General features: G+C 43.5%; 2 protein-coding genes across 2 annotated transcripts in view; one reads left to right on the forward strand and one right to left on the reverse strand.

Moving 5' to 3' along the window:
• Window positions 1–3,574, reverse strand: part of CYP3A4 (cytochrome P450 family 3 subfamily A member 4) — a 24,817-nt gene extending 21,243 nt beyond the window's left edge. The window contains exon 1 of the mRNA XM_003934216.4: window positions 3,491–3,574. Coding sequence (XP_003934265.1) covers window positions 3,491–3,561 — 71 coding nt within the window. The 5' untranslated portion in view covers window positions 3,562–3,574. The remainder of the gene's footprint in view (window positions 1–3,490) is intronic.
• The window catches only part of ZSCAN25 (zinc finger and SCAN domain containing 25), a 174,442-nt gene extending 157,665 nt beyond the window's left edge, over window positions 1–16,777 (forward strand). The window contains exon 6 of the mRNA XM_039460310.2: window positions 100–16,777. Within this exon, the coding sequence (XP_039316244.2) occupies window positions 100–170 (71 nt within the window). The 3' untranslated portion in view covers window positions 171–16,777. The remainder of the gene's footprint in view (window positions 1–99) is intronic.
• The last annotated feature ends 1,960 nt before the right edge of the window (window positions 16,778–18,737 follow it).

Here is an 18,737-nt window from a genome sequence, read left to right on the forward strand (position 1 = left end):
CCTATCTTTAAGATTTGCTCAGAGGCTTCTATGCTTTCCCTTCCCTCTAAACTCTGACCCTGTTTTAGGATCTGACCCTTCTTAAACTGTCATTCACAGGTCTTGGAGGAGTCAGAGGCTTAATTTCTACAGATGGACAACTGTGCTCCAGGCTTCCATTGGCCTCATAGAAATGGGAGCACCTTTCAGCTACACTTCAATCTCTGTGGTCAGAAGATCTGGTTGATTTGAGCTGCTGGGGAGGATGACTGACTCATATTTTCATGAATGACAGTGTGCAGAAGAATCACAACTAAAGAACCAATTTCCAGAATGTTCCTCCTCTTGTGGAGTCTAGCCTTCCAACTGGTGATATTCACCTGATAAGCACGGTGCCAGGGCTATGGTCTGCGTCTGTACCCCTACCCAAATCTCATGTTGAAATGTAATCCCCATTGCTGGAGTTGGGGCCTGGTAGGAGGTGATTGGATCTTAGAGGCAGTTTCTCATAGTTTAACACCATCCCCCGCTGGATGCTGTCCTCGTGACAATGAGATTTTATGAGATCTGGTTGTTTAAAAGTGTGTGGCACTTCCTCCCCACTCTCTCTTGCTTCTGCTCCAGCCATGTAAGATCTGCCTGCTTTTCCTTCACCTTCTGCCCTGATTGTAAATTTCCTGAGGCCTCCCTAGAGGCAGAAGTCACTGTGCTTCCTGCACAGCCTGCAGAACCATGAGCCAATTAAATCTCTTTTCTTTATAAATTACCCAGCCTCAGGCATTTCTTTATAGCAATGCAAGAAAGGATGATTACAGCCAGACATGCCCATTTTTTTCAAGGCGATCAGTCACAAAGCAGTCAGTTTGTTGCCTCTGCACATCAACTATCTCTGTAGGAAAACCCATTAAGGCTGGTGCTCCCTCTGGCAGGCCTGCTTGCAGCTCATCTTTGATGCATCATGCATGGACCCTCCCAGCTGGGGGTTATGGATGTCTGAAGACCTTCCCAGTCTGATGTTACTGAGCTGGGGAGGACTGCAGGAAGAACAAAGGCTGATGGAAGGGGTCGCCAGCCATCAATTCAACCATGAATCTGCTAGTCCCACAAAGTTGGCCTCAGAGAGGCAAATCAGGAAAATGTGGTGAATAGTGTGGAGTGTATAAATGAATCCGTTCACCTTGTATGTGCTTTCAGCTGAAAGACAGGGGCCTTCTAATGTCCACGTACCTTCCTGTTGATAGCAAAAGATGCAGTATTCCACGTAACCATAAAATATTCCACAGTTGAATTAAGACCGTTTTCTCTTCTTTAAAGGGTAGCTTTTAAGGCAGTAAAGGTTCCAAACATTCTGTACAAATCCAGCGACTCTTATAATATGTGGTAAAATACAACTGAGAAATTGCAGGGGGGTCATGTTTGGAGGACCCAGAGGAGGCAGCACAGCCAGGCCCAATAGTGCATTTGGATCCTTCCCCCAGAACAGTCAGTGGAAGTGTGTGCACCATTACTAAAACCAGGGTGGCCTTGGGTTTTCCCATTCCAGTTCCTTCCTTTGTTGTCATAGCCATGGCAAATCAATGACACTAATCTCTGCTTCTAAACTTTCTACATGTTACCTGACCTCTTAGGCCAGGACAAACTATTGAGTTAATGTGTCAGCAGCATTGGCCCTGAGGAAAGATAAAGGCAAGTGTCTAGACTCACATGGTACCATGTCAAGGCAGAGGGTGAGCTGGGCGAAGTTGTTAGTTTCTTTCCAGCTGTCCTCTGTTTGATAGAGTAATGCTGCTTTCGGTTCCAATGAAGAAGCTAACAGAAAAGCCAGTCATCTATTGCATGTAACTGTGTTGGCCCAAGGAAGGCATGTTCTACACTGCAGTTTCTGACTCCTGGGCTGCACAAGCATCATCTAAGGCTAAGGTATTGCCTGCCCGGCTGCCCAAATCTGTAGTGACAGCCCCACAACATGGCAGACCACACACAGAGTGACACAGATGGTGCCCCATGTCCAGGCTTGAAGCAGATGAGATGCCAACCTGTTTGCCCTTTGAGTGACCTCCACTGTGGGGCCAGGACCCATGAATATCTCTTTGGAGTTGTACCCTGAGAGCTGAGGAATATTTTCTCACTTTATACTGATCCTACCTGGATACCTTTACTGTCATCACTCATAGTCTTGCTTGCTTCCCTGCCTTGCGAGTTTATGATAACCTGCTAAGCAGTTTATTTGAAATGGAGGTATTAAAATAAACTGTCAGGAAGGTATATTTTAAAAGACATGCAATCTTGTCATAGAGATATACATTTGTGCATTAGACTCATATTCCTGACATTATTCTGCAAAGGTGAGGTTATTTTACACACATTTGTTGTCATAAATACTGAACTAATAGCCCTCTTTTATCATCCAGGGGGAACATGCTGAAAATAGTCTATATCCAAAAAAAATCTGGTTTAAATAGAATAAATTTAAGCCATATCAATTCATGTTCAAATATCAGCAGATGGAAACTGTTGCCACAATGCACTGAATTTCTAACCTTTCTGTGAAAGAATTAAAATTAGGTTTATATTTTCTATTTTTGTGGCATCATAATTCCCTATTCTTAATAAAAGTGAAATTGAGGTAGAAGTAAAATGTGACAGACGGGAAGGCTCCACTGCCCACAGTGGGGAGTAACTCTTCTCTCCACCTGCTCTAGGATGCTAGGAATCCCACAAAAAGACACATGCAATCTTGTCATAGAGGTACTCATATGGGATTATGAGTCTAATGCACAAGTGTGCACCTCTTTGACAAGATTTCATGTGTCTTTTTAAATATACCTTCCCGACAGTTTATTTTAATACCTCCATTTTTCCCTTTATCATCTTCTACCACAACGTAGAGGGAAAAATGTGAAATCCAAATTCTGGTTTAGTAAGCTGGGTCCAAACTATTGTCAATTAGATCATCCTCAATCAAAGTTGTCCCTAAACCCTTCTTGTCACTGAAGATAGATGGCAGAGATGCTTATTTATTTCTTTATAGATCTGTGTAAGATCTGTAATAATCTCTTTATGTTTGTAGTATCCAACACTTAAGCTACTTCTCTTTGAACATCTACTTTTTTTTTTTTTTTTTTTTTTTTGAGATGGAGTCTTTCTCTGTCACCCAGGCTGGAGTACAGTGGCATGATCTCGACTCACTGCAACCTCTGCCTCCTAGGTTCCAGAGATTCTCCTGCTTCAACCCCCAAGTAGCTGGGACTACAGGCATGCGCCACCACACCTGGATAATTTTTGTATTTTTAGTAGAGACAAGGTTTCATCATGTTAGCCAGGCTCCTCTTGAACTCCTGACCTCAGGCAATCCTCTCTCCCTGACCTCCCAAAGTGCTGGGATTACAGGTGTAAGCCACCGCACCGGGCCTGAACATCTCTTTTTGATCTTTAAAACAGATAAGGGAGAGTCCTGATTAGCACCCCAAGTCCAAGGAAACAGAGGAGAGGAGCCTGGACAGTTACTCACAGATACAGGAGCACCAGGCTGACAGCCAGGAGAAGCCAGGTTTCGACGGCCAAGTTTGGGATGAAATCCATCACTACTTTCCTTCCTTATTTCCTCTGAGACTTCTTTCAGCTGCGTGCTGCTGTTTGCTGGACTGTGTGCATAGAGCTTTCCTGCCCTGCACAGCAGTGATTCAGTGAGGCTGCTGCATTGTTTATGTACTGGAGCAGGAGGCAGGGCTGGAGTTGTAGCCAGTAGCAGGGTCACCTGCGCTCCATCTGCAGTTGGAAGAGGCTTCACCTTGGCAGTTGGCAGAGAATCACACATAACCCCCACTGACCTCCTTTGAGTTCATATTCTTTGGGCAATCATAAACAAGTCAATCAGTGTTACTGGGGAGTCCAAGGGTTAGAGGTTCTTATCAGAAACTCAAGTGGAGCCACAGACATGAAATCTATTAAATTTCCTCTCTTCTGCCCTTGTCTCCATGGCTGTCTTCATTCCAGAATACTTGAAATCCATCCCAACAAGCCATACCTACAGATCTTTACCCGTGCCTAGAGTGCCCCTGTGCCCCCTAGAAGACTCCTATACATCCTTCCAAACCCAGCCAGACAGAGCCTTCTCTTCGAGTCTTTCCTCACCAACCTACTCACACAGATGTGACCGTTTCCTTCACGCAATCCGGTTGCTTTCCTCTTGACCACCATTGTGGGTTTCCACACCTGTTTTCCTTACCCGAGATGAGCTCCTGAAGGGCATAGTCTGGTCTTACTCACTGTCATGGCTCTGCTCCCTATCAGGGTGCTGAACACACAGTTGACAACCAGAAAGGCTGGTAGAGTTGACTTGGCTGAGATTCTTGGGCCCGTGTGTGTCATCTCCTCTGACTTCCCAATGACCATTCCATCTTCTTTGGTCATTCCTGTAGCCAGAGCTCTTGCTGTGCCTCAGCTGCTGTCTCTGCACTGCCAGGCTGGTCCTCTGCGATTCTTTTGGCAAGAGGACCCCTAAAGGTGAGACAGGGTGTGGATAAGATGGAGCTGATGTCTTCATGGAACACTATCAATTTGTGCTGCCTCCTGTGAACCCTTCAAAGGTCCTGCTGTAGACAGCAAGTTAGACAGGTTCTTTACCAAAGAGTAGCCCCTTCTCTCTGGAAATACTGCATGTGTAGAAACAGTGGGAGAGAACAGAGAGAAGAGAACAGCTGCCCAGATGGCCAGATGGATCCCAACCACCTTAGCCAGCAATGATGGGGCAGCGGTCACTGCAGGCTCACGCAGCATCAAGGACTCCAGTGAGATGTTCCCAGTCTCTTGAGGGTGGAATTGGGATTCAAAGCAAATGGCTTCCTTTTTGACAAGCGGAGGATTTTCTAATGGGAGGAGAGCAGGCCCCAGGAGCTGGCAGAGATGAGGCCTGTAATAGCAGTTGCTGCCATCTGTGAGCCTCCCAACCCATTCCTGATGGGAGAGATCTCAGTGATGACGGTGTGAAAATTGTATCAGCTCATTATCATCACTCTGACCCAAGTTCTGTGTCTGCTTGGCCTGAGGAATGGCGGATTACATGACAAACAAAATCTCAGAGTTCTTAAAACTCAATAGAGATAGAAGATGTTTAAGCTGTGCTTGTGCACTTCCTTCTTTATTCTTTCTCACACTCAGCCTTCCAGTAGAAACTGATACTCACCCCAGAAGGGCAACCCTTCCCATCCCTCTGGCCCTAAGCCTCTAGGGCTGGGCAGCATCTGGCCTGAGTGGATGAATGTCATGCCAGATTCCATGTCGGATTCAAGGCCAAGTGGGTGAATGTCTTGTGCAGTGTTGTGCCAGGTGTGTGCTGGGAGCCACATCTTCCTTGGGGACAGCCTAGTGGAGCAGGAGACACATAAACATGTTTGGATGGAGGTATGCATGTGCCAATAACTGGAATCCCTGGAATAACAGAGCCCTACAGAGAGGTACCTAAAGAAAGAAGTGACAGCAAGTGTCATAACAACAAAGGACAGACATGGAAGGGTGGTTGACAATCCCCAGGAGAAGCAGGATAAAGTCCAAGGAAGATGCATTTCTGTCTCCTTTCATTGTCTTCGTTGAGCACATTAAATACGGCCACGCTACTTCTCCAGTTTACAGATGTAGAAACTGAGGCTCAGTGATTGCAAGCGGCTTCCCAACTGCTACTGATCATAATAAAATATTCTAAAAAGCTAACAGGAAGGCACATGGAAGGTCCTATGCTGCTCTGGTGCACCTTCCATTCCCTGCCAAGTGTCACTATGGGAAATAGTGACACTCAAGGCTGCAACTGCAAATTGGTTGAGATTCATGTCCCTGGCTCAAGGGTTACTCCCAGCAGCACCCGCTGTGGGTCTTCTGGAACAAAGGACTCCACCTCATCTCAGCAGGGAGAAAAAAAGATGCAGTTTCTGACCATATCGCTGGCATTACTGGAGGATCTCCTTCTCTATGTTCCCACCCTGGGAGGTGCGCACCACACATTCAGACAAGTAAAGATTCCAGTGTCATCTGATAACTATCAACAGCTTCATTCACTCACCTAAATCCAGAGCTTTTTTTTTTTTTTAAGGAAACAAATATGTTTTATTCTTTCCTCTGAAACACATACTTGGCTATGATGATTTTTATTCTAAGATGACGATTTACCTGCCCTACGAACTTCAGGAGGTGGTCTGACTGGTTGGAAATCTATACCAACAGTGATAGACTAATCATTACTTAGACCTAAAACATAGCCAGCACTGTATCCTAACTAATGCAGTTGGTCTTGTTCTGCAAAGGAAAATAATTGAAGGCACGTTCTGCCACTTAATTCCACAGAAGGTAATATCTTCTAACATGTAGGGACTTGCCTACTGAGAGTCGCACTGAATGTGTCAAGGAAGATAACTATGTATTGGAAGAACACCCAACCACCAAATGCCTCTCACCTACTCATTTCCTGTATTAAAGCATTCGTCATGTTTTTATGCTTTTTTTTTTTTTTTTGGTCTTGTTTTTTTCCTTTTTGTGGAGAACAGGGTCTTGCTGTATTGCCCAGGCAGGTCTCGAACTCCTGGGCTCAAGCTATCCTCCCACTTCTGCCTCCCTAAGAGCTGGGATTATAGGCATGAGCCACAGCACCTGGCTCACCATGTTTTTAAAGCTGTGCTCCCAGATGTTATTCTTGGTCTTGGTCAACCCTTTACCCTAAACGCATAGAGCAGAGACAAATAAGCAGATAATTATAGTACAGCTGAGGAAAAGTAACCTTAAAAATATGAGAAATACAGGGTCCTTATCAACCATGAAAGACTTATCTTCTTTTTCAGTCTAGTTAGTGTTGGATCAAAGTTAAATCTCAAAGAACATTCAGAGAAGCATTAGGCTCAGATATCAGTATCAGTGGATGATGATGTCATCCACTGATGACAAGGATGTCCAGAGCCTCAGTGACGTATGGAACACCATCACTCTGGTCTTTTCATCTTTTTGTATTGGTAGCCCAATATAAAAAGCTGCTTCTGGGAAGCTTGTCCTGTCTTCCAGTGGCCAACTTAATTGATGGTGGTGTGGGGAGGCAGCATTGCTCTGGAATGATTTGTGTATTAGATTCAAATTTCACAGGCCATGATCTTGAGGATGTAAACTGAAAAAAAAAAAAAGTGGAAGATTCTTTCTCTGTAACTCTGCTCTCAAGTCCCCATTCTTCTCAGTAAGGCAACACTTGATTTTGCAGGTTGGGGTGGCCAGGTGGTATCTAAGGTTTTTGTTTTGTTTTGTTTTGTTTTGTTTTGTTTTTTTGAGACAGAGTGTCGCTCTTGTTACCCAGGCTGGAGCACAATGACGCGATCTCGGCTCACCGCAACCTCCGCCTCCTGGGTTCAAGCAATTCTCCTGCCTCAGCCTCCTGAGTAGCTGGGACTACAGGCACGCGCCACCATGCCCAGCTAATTTTTTGTATTTTTAGTAGAGACGGGGTTTCACCACGTTGACCAGGATGGTCTCGATCTCTCGACCTCGTGATCCACCCGCCTCGGCCTCCCAAAGTGCTGGGATTACAGGCTTGAGCCACCACGCCCGGCCCTAAGTTTTGTTTTTATTTATCTATTTTAAAAATTGTTTTGAGACAGGGTCTCACTCTGTTGCCCAGGCTGGAGTGCAGTGCTGCAATTACAGCTCACTGCAGCTCTCTCTCTCTTTGAAAGACATGAATACAACAGAATCAACAAGACTTGATGGATGGGAAGTGTGAGACCTTGGACATTTCTAGGCCTGTTTCCTCATCTGTTCATGGGGGAAATTGACCAGAATTGGCCTATAAAGACCAAGGTCCTCCTTGTCCCAATCAGAAGACCCCTGCAGGTCTGCCTGCCTCTCTCAACTTCTATGTCCCTGTAGGATTTTCAAAGACATTCCCTCTCCTCTATTCTCCTTCTCTTATAAATCACTTGATTGGGCTGGGTCCACCAGGTCTTCCAGCCCAATCAAGGCCCAAGAGCTCCTGTGGACAGGAGGAAGAACAAAGGTGAGATAGGATGGAACTGGGAGAAGGTAACCACACATTTAGGCCCTGAAGTTTAAATTCTGGATTGGTTTCTTAACTGAGATTGCAGGGAAATGGTTTCACACATGCTCACACCCACTCACACACAGCTCTTACTCCAGGAAATGATAGTAAATACATGTCATGCTAAGTACCTACCCTGCATGAACTGATTCACTCTGTCCAACAACCCTGCGGTATTGGTATTGCTGTGATCCCTATTTACAGATGAGCAAGCTAAGCCTCAGGATGGTTAACTGACCCATCTAAGGTTACATCACTAATTGCTCCTGCAGAGCCGAGATTCAAATTTAGATCCTCTAGCTTGAGAGCCCAGGGTCATAATCTTTTAACACAGGCCCGACCCTGCCTGAGGTCACACAGTTAGTGGGGAACTAGCAGAATAGGTAGTGGCCGGAGCTCTGCCCCGACACTGGGACACAGTGAGGCCCCCTAGCAAACTCGTTAATGAGGGTTGGGGTGCAGCAATGTCGTTTCTTCTCCCTGCCTGCCCTTGCCTTGAAGTATAAGCACTTCTGTAGACTTTATGACAAAAAAAGAAGAGGAGCTGTCTAGTGCCACCTTGTGAAGAGGGGGTCTTCTTCCCCTTTGCCTTCTGCCATGATTGTAAGTTTCCTCAGGACTCCCAACCATATGAAACTGTGAGTCAATTAAACCTCTTTTCTTTATAAATTAATAAAAAAGAAGAGGACTTGATCATAACTGTTTGCTTTCCACTCCACTCTAGAGCGTCTATTTCTTGATAAACTAACCGCTAACATTTCCATGGCACTTCACAGTTTATACGTTCTTTCCTTTCTTAATGATCGGCAATAAAACTTTGTAAGGTGAGTAGTGTTAGGATGATTTAACTTGCACTTTTTAGATGTGGAAACAGACTGATGGGAAGAGACTTGTAGAAGTGACTAACCCATGAAGCCAGGTCATGGAGCCAGACGTTGTAATTACAAATCGTGCCGGTGGCCTTCTTGCTAGGAATTCAAGGAAGCTCCTAAAATAACTTGGCAGGTTGTGTCAGTGACACATGAGATAAATACTTCCTTCTACACCTCCCACCACACTGCCAGTGTAGTTATAACATGCTACAGAGCTGGCTGTGACCATGAAAACGACATGCACATCCTACATTTTACCAAATTGTGTATTCAGTGAACTTGTGGTTTCAGCAGAAAGGGGAATGTTGCAAATAATTTTGACATGTTGCAATCAGAATTATTTTTGTTTCCAGGAAAGCAAAAAGTAAAAGGTGATGAAATCAACATGTGAAAGAGAAGCCCAGCAAGACTCTTTCACGAGCTCAGCAAGGCAAGTGCCAGAGAGGGTCCCACTGGTGCTTACTCACAGTTTCAATAGCTGAACACACAGTGGCTGTTATCCTGGGATGCTCACAGCATTCACATGCATGGGGAGCTTTTAACAACCACAGGTTCACTGGGCACGGTGGCTCACGCCTGCAATCCCAGCACGTTGGGGGGCCGAGGTGGGCAGATCATGAGGTCAGGAGTTCAAGACCAGCCTGGCCAACATGGTGAAACCTCATCTGTACTAAAAATACAAAAATTAGCCAGGTGTGGTGGTGGGCACCTGTGATCCCAGCTACTCAGGAGGCTGAGGCAGGAAAATTGCTGGAACCCGGGAGGCAGAGGATGCAGTGAGCTGAGATCATGCCATTATACTTCAGCCTGGGTGACAGAGCAAGACTCCAACTCAAAAAACAAAAAACACAAGAAGGTGTTGCCCAAGGGCCTAACAGTGAGGAGTTAGGGACCATGAGGGCCATGTGGAGAGAATCCAAAATTTCCCATCAATCCAGAGACATGAAAAAGAAGTCATCATGCCCAACTCTTTCCATGAGGGCCATAACAACATGATCCAAATCAGACAAAAATCAGGACCACAAAGGAAGATGGCATGCCAGTCTCATTCATAAGCATCAGTGCAAAAATCCTGAGCAAAATACTAGTAAGTCAGAGATAGCAGTGATCAAAGATGATACACCATGACCAAGTTGAATTTAAAACTGAAGCTCAAGAATGGTTAACAGAGGCCGGGCACGGTGGCTCAAGCCTGTAATCCCAGCACTTTGGGAGGCTGAGGCGGGTGGATCACAAGGTCAAGAGATCGAGACCATCCTGGTCAACACGGTGAAACCCCGTCTCTACTAAAAATACAAAAAATTAGCTGGGCATGGTGGCGCGTGCCTGTAATCCCAGCTACTCAGGAGGCTGAGGCAGGAGAATTGCCTGAGCCCAGGAGGCGGAGGTTGCGGTGAGCCGAGATCGTGCCATTGCACTCCAGCCTGGGTAACAAGAGCGAAACTCTGTCTCAAAAAAAAAAAAAAAAAAAAAAAATGGTTAACAGAGAAAAGAGATAAGTACAAATGATCTCGTCAACAGATTAAAGGAGAACAGTTATTAGATAATCTCAAAGGTTTCAGGAAGAGCCTTTGATAGTTCAATAATAATATATTAATAATATAAAATAATATTCAACTCCCATTTATGATATTTAAAAACTTCAACAACTAATAGCAGGGAAATTTTCTTTTTTTGAGAGGGAGTCTTGCTCTGTTGCCCAGGCTGGAGTGCAGTGACACAATCTCAGCTCACTGCAACTTCTGCCTCCCAAGTTCAAGGATTCTCCTGCCTCAGCCTCCTGAGTAGCTGGGACTACAGGTGCCTGCCACCATGCCCAGCTGATTTTTTGTCTTTTTAGTAGAGACAGAGTTTCACTGTGTTAGCCAGCATGGTCTCAATCTCCTGACCTCATGATCTGCCCACCTCGGCCTCCCAAAGTGCTGGGATTACAGGCATGAGCCATCGGCCAAGACTTTTTTAATCTAATGAAAGCATCTACCAAAAAAACCTTACAGAAAACATTATTCTTAGTAGTATAAAAGGATTATCCTCTTATACCTTCTTAATGCATACCAAGTGCATATATTACCTTTTCAAAACTAGTAACATTATTCAAACAAAGAAAATCCTATCAATTAACTTACTTTTTTCTGTAATTGAAAAGAATATCATAGCTTGTTCTTGTCAGAAGTTCAGCTTGTGATTCACCTGGGGTCAACACAGGGCAAGGTTTAATAATCACTGAAATAATTAAACATTGTAATGTCTCATGAGGCTGCTTGAACTGCTCCGATTTCAAGGGCACCGAGAGGCTGGGGGAAAACAGAGTGAGGTCATCTCAGTTTAAAAACTGGATTTTGTGACTGTTAGTTGGGACTGTTAGTTTCTTTGATGATCAAATGAGTGGAATGAACCATCTCCCCAGAATAAAACAGCATCCAGGATTTTTGCATGCAGCGTCAAGGGGACTCCAGGGAGACCTTACTTGGAAGCTTGCCAAACACACTGACTTTCCGAGGGAACTGCCCACCCAAGTGCAGCCCATGCCTGACACCTAGCCCACAATGCCCTATTCTGATCGGTTACACGGTTATCTTCAGAACCACGGGACCCTCTTTATCAGTGTGAATGGCTTCTCCCCTGTACCCAGTGCTATGACACAATACAAGGGAACAGAACTCTTAAGGGAAAATGTGAACAAGAACTTCACAAAACGAGCCATACCGAGACCCTAGGTGGGGTACATCACACGGAGGGAACTGGAGAGACACCAGAAGTTCTGGAAAGGCAGAGAGAAGAGGATCTGGGAACTACGTGGGGTAAAGTCTTCCTAAAGGATGACTGCTTGCATTATCATAGAGAAGTGTTTGGACAGAAGAAGGGAAAGTGATAAGCATTTCAGACTGTGAGAATGGTCTACCTTTTTTTGGTAATAAAAAATACAGAGGTGGGCAGATCACAAGGTCAGGAGTTCCAGACCAACCTGGCCAAGATGGGGAAACCCTGTCTCCACTTAAAATACAAAAATTAGCTGGGTGTGATGGCGCATGCTTGTAATCCCAGCTACTCAGGAGGCTGAGGCAGAAAATTGCTTCAACCTGGGAGGCAGAGGTTGCAGTGAGCCGAGATCGCACCCCTGCATTCCAGCCTGGGCAATAAAGTGAGACTCTGTCTCAACAAAATATATATTATTATTATTCAGAGTCTTGCTGTATCGCCCAGGCTGGAGTGCAATGGCACAATCATGGCTCACTGCCACCTCAACCTCCCAGGTTCAAGCAATCCTCCTGCCTCAGCCTTCTGAGTAGCTGGGACTACAGGCATGCACACCATGCCTGGCTAATTTTTTTATAGAGATGAAGTCTGGTCTTGAACTGACTTGCCTAGGATAGTCTTAAACTTCTGGTCTCAAGTGATCCTCCTTTCTCAGCCTCCCAAAGTTCATTCCTGGGATTACAGGCATGAACCACTGAGCCCTGCCATTTTTTAAGACAGAGTCTCACTCTGTTGCTGGGCTGGAATGCAGAGGCACGATCTCGGCTCACTGCAACCTCCGCCTCCCTGGTTCAAGCTATTCTCTGTCCTCAGCCTCCTGAGTAGCTGGGACTACAGGCACGCACCACCACACCCAGCTAATTTTCAGATTTTTAGTAGAGATGGGGTTTCACCATGTTGGCCAGGATGGTCTCAATCTTTTGACCTCATGATCCTCCTGCCTTGCCCTACCAAAGTGCTGAGATTATAGGTGAGAGCCACCACGCCTGGCCTACTTTTATTATTAACAGGGTTGAATATTTCTGTATTTTCGATAGCTGCATTTCTTCTTTGATAAAATGTACATGTCCTTTGCCCTTGCGTTACCTGTTGGAGTTGCTTTTTCATATCACATTTTAATAAATATAATTTAACTGGCAAATAAAGAGAATGACCCAGCTTAACCATTATTATCATTGTTGACTCATTTCTTGGTTGCAAGGTAATGTCTGAATCAAGGCAGTTTTAATTACTGCTAATAAAGAAGTAATCTGGCCAGGAATCATGCCAACATGTGGATCTTGTATGTTTAGGGCAAAGGCTCTGCACTCCACCTGTCAGCAAGAGGCTTGAGGCTGGGTGGGGACACCAGATAACATCACGGGGCTTGACAGGAACCAGAGTGGCATGTCCCATGCCTGTTAGTATATATTTCTGAGATATTAAAAATAAATGTATAGAGGTAAAATGCACATAACATGAAATTAATCTTTTTCTTTATGATTATCCAATCTGAGGACTGAAAATTAACCATTTTGAGGTGAACAAAGGCAGAGGATCCAGTACATTCTGTATTCTGCAACCACCACCTCTATCTAGTTGCAAAACATTCCCATCATTCCAAAATAAAGCCTGTATCAGTTGAGCAGTTTCTCCCCACTCTTCCCTCTCCCCAGACCCTGGCATCCACCACTACATGTTCTGTCTCTGTGGGTGTACCTCTTCTGGATATTTTAATGATGCAATATGTGGACTTTTGTTTCTGGCCTTCATAAATATTTTTGAGGTTCATCCATTTTGTAGCATGTATCAGAACTTCATTCTTTTTATGACCAAATAATATTCTATTGTATGGATAGACCACAATTTATCCATCCATCGATGGATGGGCTATTTGCATCTTTTGGCTATTGTGAATGGTACTGTTAGGAATATGTGAGTCCATGTATTTTAATCCTCTTCAATATATAACTTGGAGGGGAATTGCTGGGTCACATAGAACTTCTGTTTAACTTTTTTTTTTTTTTTTTTTTTTTTTGGGACAGAGCCTTACTCTGTCGCCCAGGCTGGAGTATGGTGGCACGATCTCGGCTTACTGCCACCTTCGCCTCCCAGGTTCAATAAATTCTCTGCCTCAGCCTCCCAAGTAGCTGGGATTACAGGTGCCCGCCACTGTGCCCAGCTAGTTTTTGTATTTTTAGTAGAGGCGGAGTTTCACCATGTTGGCCAGACTGGTCTTGAACTCCTGACCTTGTGATCCACCTGCCTCAGCTTCCCAAAGTGCCGGGATTACAGGTGTAAGCCACCACTCCTGGCCTGTTTAACTTTTTGAGGAACCTCCAAGCTGTTTTCCATAGCAGCAGCACCGTATTACATTCTCACCAGGAATGGGAGAGAATTCCAGTTTCTCCATGTTCTTGCCAATACTTGTTATCTTCTTTTCTCAAAAACAAGTCATCTTAGTGGGCATGAAGTGGTAACATTTCTGGAATTTTGACTTTGTGCAACCACAAAGAATCAAGAATCGGTGAGAAGATGCCAAAGATGAGGGGGACAAGAAAAAGGTGTGGCTGGAAACCTGATGCAGGTGGCCCCTGGGCTTGCTATTTTTTTTTTTTTTTTTGGCTTGAAAATGTTATTAAAATAAGGATTAGACCTGAAAATAGAACGATCAGAATGTCAGCCCTTTGCATAAAATCATCAAGAAAAAGTAGAGAGAGAGAAAAAGAGAAAGGAAAGAAGGAAGGAAAGGAAAAAGTTTTTTTTGTTTTTGGGACAGAGTCTTGCTCTGTTACCCAGGCTGGAGTGCACTGGTGCAATCTCGGCTCACTGGAACCTCTGCCTCCTGGGCTCAAGCAATTCTTGTGCCTCGGCCTTCCAAGTAGCTGGAATTACAGGCACGTGCCACCACACCCAGCTAATTTTTTGTATCTTTAGTAGAGATGGGGTTTCGCTATGTTGCCCCAGCTGGTCTCGAGCTCCTGAGCTCAGGTGATCCACCTGCCTCAGCCTCCGAAAGTGCTGGGATTATGGGTGTGGACCACCATGCCCAAACAGGCCCCTGGGCTTTCTATGGGCTCCAGAGACATCTATTCTTGTTCTGTAGAAAGAAGAGAGCAAGTAGGGATCCTTGGAATATGACTGATGTGCAGGCCCTGTATGAGTTATTTAAAATCCCTCAGCCTCAGTTGCCTAATCTATAAAACGAGTGTTCATGATTATGTCTTTCCCTCCCAAAGGAGCCCAGATGAGACCAGACCCTGGCCTATGATCTGCAGTGGGCCTGGGACCTAGATCTGCAATTCTGGCTGGTGCCGCCTTTGACTAGAGAGAACAGAGGATATTTCTAAGCCTAGTACCTGACTCTTGGCATTCCTGCCATAAACGTTGCTCAATGTGAAAACAGTTCAGTAGTTGCCAAGCCAGAGGACAAGAGTTATAGTGTAACCCTATATTACATAACGTATTTTCTTTTTATCAAGAAGGGAGACATAAGTTCAAGTTTTACTGAACAAATAATTAAAAGGTTGGGCATTTGCTAAGCAGGGACTCTGAGCCAGAGTGACCTATGGAAGGGAGCATTGGAGAAGGCAGGAACTGGAAGGTGGGAAACAGCCAGATCAGACCAGACATGGGACTAGGAGGAAATGAAGGGACAACTGGAACACTATTGCCAGAATGACATCATCACAGGAGTCCAGACCCCCCCAAACCTGTCACTGACTCACTTGACCATGGGTAAGGTCCTTTTACTCTCATTCCCCGTCTAGCCATCAGAACCACATGTTCTTGATGCTCAGGTTTCTATGAGCTAAGTTCAAAGCTTCCAAGGTTGCAGACCATGAAGAAAGATAAAACACAGGTGTGGTGGCTGAGATCAGCAGCCAGGTAGAATGTGTTGCAATCTAAACGATACCACCAGTGATGACACGCATCTGATATTTTCCTACAGTATCATCTTACTGGACTGATCCTCATTGAATATTAAACAATAAACTCAACTTTGCACATGAACTTTAGGAAGTTCAGATTATAATGACTACTTCAGACAGGTTGAGACTATGAAGTGGGCTTACCCCAAGAACACTTTATTAGGGTCAATTCCAGTGCCTGCCACTGAAAGTCAAGATTTCTTTGACAGTTTTAATTCACTCAGAATATATTCATCAAAGTAGAACCTAAAAGACAGTTACTTGTATGCCCAGAAATTATTTTTGCTGACGACAAGGCCCCATGCAAACTGGCTGAAACAAAATAGACTCATACTCATTAAATAATCTGGAGGGCTTTAGTCAATAAAACTCAATGCTGATAAAGTTACTTTAAATAATTTTGGTAAAGTTACAACAGCAAAAACCAAAATTAAAAAAAATACTTTTAGGAAAGAGGCAGGGACTGTATGGTATTCTGTTAGTACTGTGACAGGCTGTTAGAGATGGATTCTCCTTTTTGTATGTGTGTGCTAGTGACTTGAAACCATACAATAATATGAAAAAAGTTCTTTGGTAAAAGCAAATATATGTACAAATCTAAAACCCGTATTATTGCAACTTAGGGCTTATAGCTTCTCTTTTATGCTTTTATAGGATATAAAAGACTAAAGCATAACAAGTAACTGTGTATATAAATGGATACATGATACATAAAAGTGTAATTTGTGACATAAATAACAAAGGAGGGAGTGTAGAGCTGTAAAGGAGTAGTGGTTTTTAATAAAGTGTAATCAATTTAAAATAGATTATTATAACTGTAGGAAGTTTTACATAATCACCGTGGTAACCAGGAATTAAGATCTACAGAATATACACAATAGAAAATGAGAAGGTAATCCAAACATGTCACTGTAAGTTATCAACCAAACACAAAGAAAGGCAGTAAGGCAGGACATGAGTGACAAAAAAAAAAAAAAATCCTATAAAATAGGCAGAACACAAATAACAGAATCATAATAGTAAGTCCTTCCCCATTATTGTGTTTTAAATGTAAATGTATTTGATTTCTCAGTATAAATACACAGATTGCCAGAGTGAATAAAACAAACAGGATCCAACTATACTCTTTTCTACAAGAGACTCACTTTAAAATCTAAAAACATGCATAGGTTGAAAGTGAAAGAATACAAAAAGATATTCCATGCAAATAATAATCAAAAGATAGAAGGAGGGACTATATCAATATCATACAAGACTGATTTTAGTTCAAAAACTGTTACAAGAAACAAAGAACATTACATAATGATAAAAGGAGAGTGGATTAACCAAAAAGATACGATTATAAACATATATGTGCTAAATATGAGAGCTCCTAAGTATATGTTGCAAACATTGACAGAATTGAATGAAAAAGTAGTAATAATACAATACAATCTCTACAATAATAGTAAGAGACTTCAGTAGTCAACTTTCAGTAGTAAATAGAACAACTAGTCAAAGCATAATAAGGAAATTGGGGACAAGAACAATGCTATAGGCCAGTTAGACCCAACAGACATATACAGAACACTCCAGCCAATAACAGTAGAAGAAACATTTTTCTCAAGTGCATATGGAGCACTGTTCAGGATATACCACATATTAGGCCATAAAACAAGTCTTAATAAATTTTAAAAGACGGAAATCATGCAATGTATCTTTTTCCAATCACAACGAAATAAAACTAGACATCAATAGCAGAAGGAAAACTGAAAAATCCATAAATATATGAAAATTAAACAGCATACTCTTAAATAACCAATTAGTCAAAGAATAAATCACAAGACAGATTAGAAAATATCTTTGTAAGCCGGGCGCGGTGGCTCAAGCCTGTAATCCCAGCACTTTGGGAGGCCGAGGCGGGTGGATCACGAGGTCAAGAGATCGAGACCATCCCGGTCAACATAGTGAAACCCCGTCTCTACTAAAAATACAAAAAATTAGCTGGGCATGGTGGCACGTGCCTGTAATCCCAGCTACTCAGGAGGCTGAGGCAGGAGAATTGCCTGAACCCAGGAGGTGGAGGTTGCGGTGAGCCGAGACTGTGCCATTGCACTCCAGCCTGGGTAACAAGAGCAAAACTCTGTCTCAAAAAAAAAAAAAAAAAAGAAAAAGAAAAAGAAAATATCTTTTAAGTTCTTTCAGGCTGATTGACTGTGCCATGGATTGCTTGGTAAGCTCTGTGACCTGCACATAGACCTCCAGATGAGTTCCTGGAACTAGAATGTCTGAAGTAACTGAAAAACCATGAAAGGAGAAGAATGACAAACCCCTGCAGTACCTTAACTTTGAGACATTCTTCTATTTTTCCTTATTCCCACTTCAACTGAGAAGGCAACTGGACTTTGTAACCGACCTTGCTCAACTGATAGGTCAACCTTGTGACTCCAGACCCTACGACCCCCTCCCAGCTTGCAAAAATCATCCTGAACTGTGGCTTCTGTAACTGTCCACTGCCTACCCCAAACCTATAGAGCCAACTCCTATCCCCCCGCCCTCAGCTGACTGTCTATTCAGACTCAGCCCACCTGCACCCAGCTGAATGTTGCTCACACAAAGCCTGTTTTGGGGGTGGGGTCTCTTCATTCAGAGCACATTTAACAATGTTGAGACAAATTATTATGAAAAAAATATACAATCATGTCGTCTGCAAATAGAAACAGTTTGACTTCCTCCTGTCCTATTTGAATACCCTTTGTTTCTTTTTCTTGCCTGATTGCTCTGGCCAGAACTTCCAATACTGTATTGAATAGGAGTGGTGAGAGAGGGCATCCTTGGCTAGTGCCTGATTTCAAAGGGAATTCTTCCAGCTTTTGCCCGTTCAGTATGATATTGGCTGTAGGTTTGTCATACATAGCTTTTATCATTTTATGATACAGAATGTATCATTTACATATGACAAATGTAAATGCATTTGATTTCTCAATATAAAGACAGAGTCTTTATATTGAGAGTATATAATAAATACCTAGTTTATTGAGAGTTTTTAGCATGAAGGCTGTTGAAATTTGTCAGAGGCCTTCTCCGCATCTATTGAGGTAATCATGTGGTTTTTGTCTTTGGTTTCGTTTATGTGATGGATTACATTTATAGACTTGCATATGTTGAACCAGC

This window comes from Saimiri boliviensis, chromosome 20, assembly GCF_048565385.1.
Source record: "Saimiri boliviensis isolate mSaiBol1 chromosome 20, mSaiBol1.pri, whole genome shotgun sequence".
NCBI lineage: Eukaryota > Metazoa > Chordata > Mammalia > Primates > Cebidae > Saimiri > Saimiri boliviensis.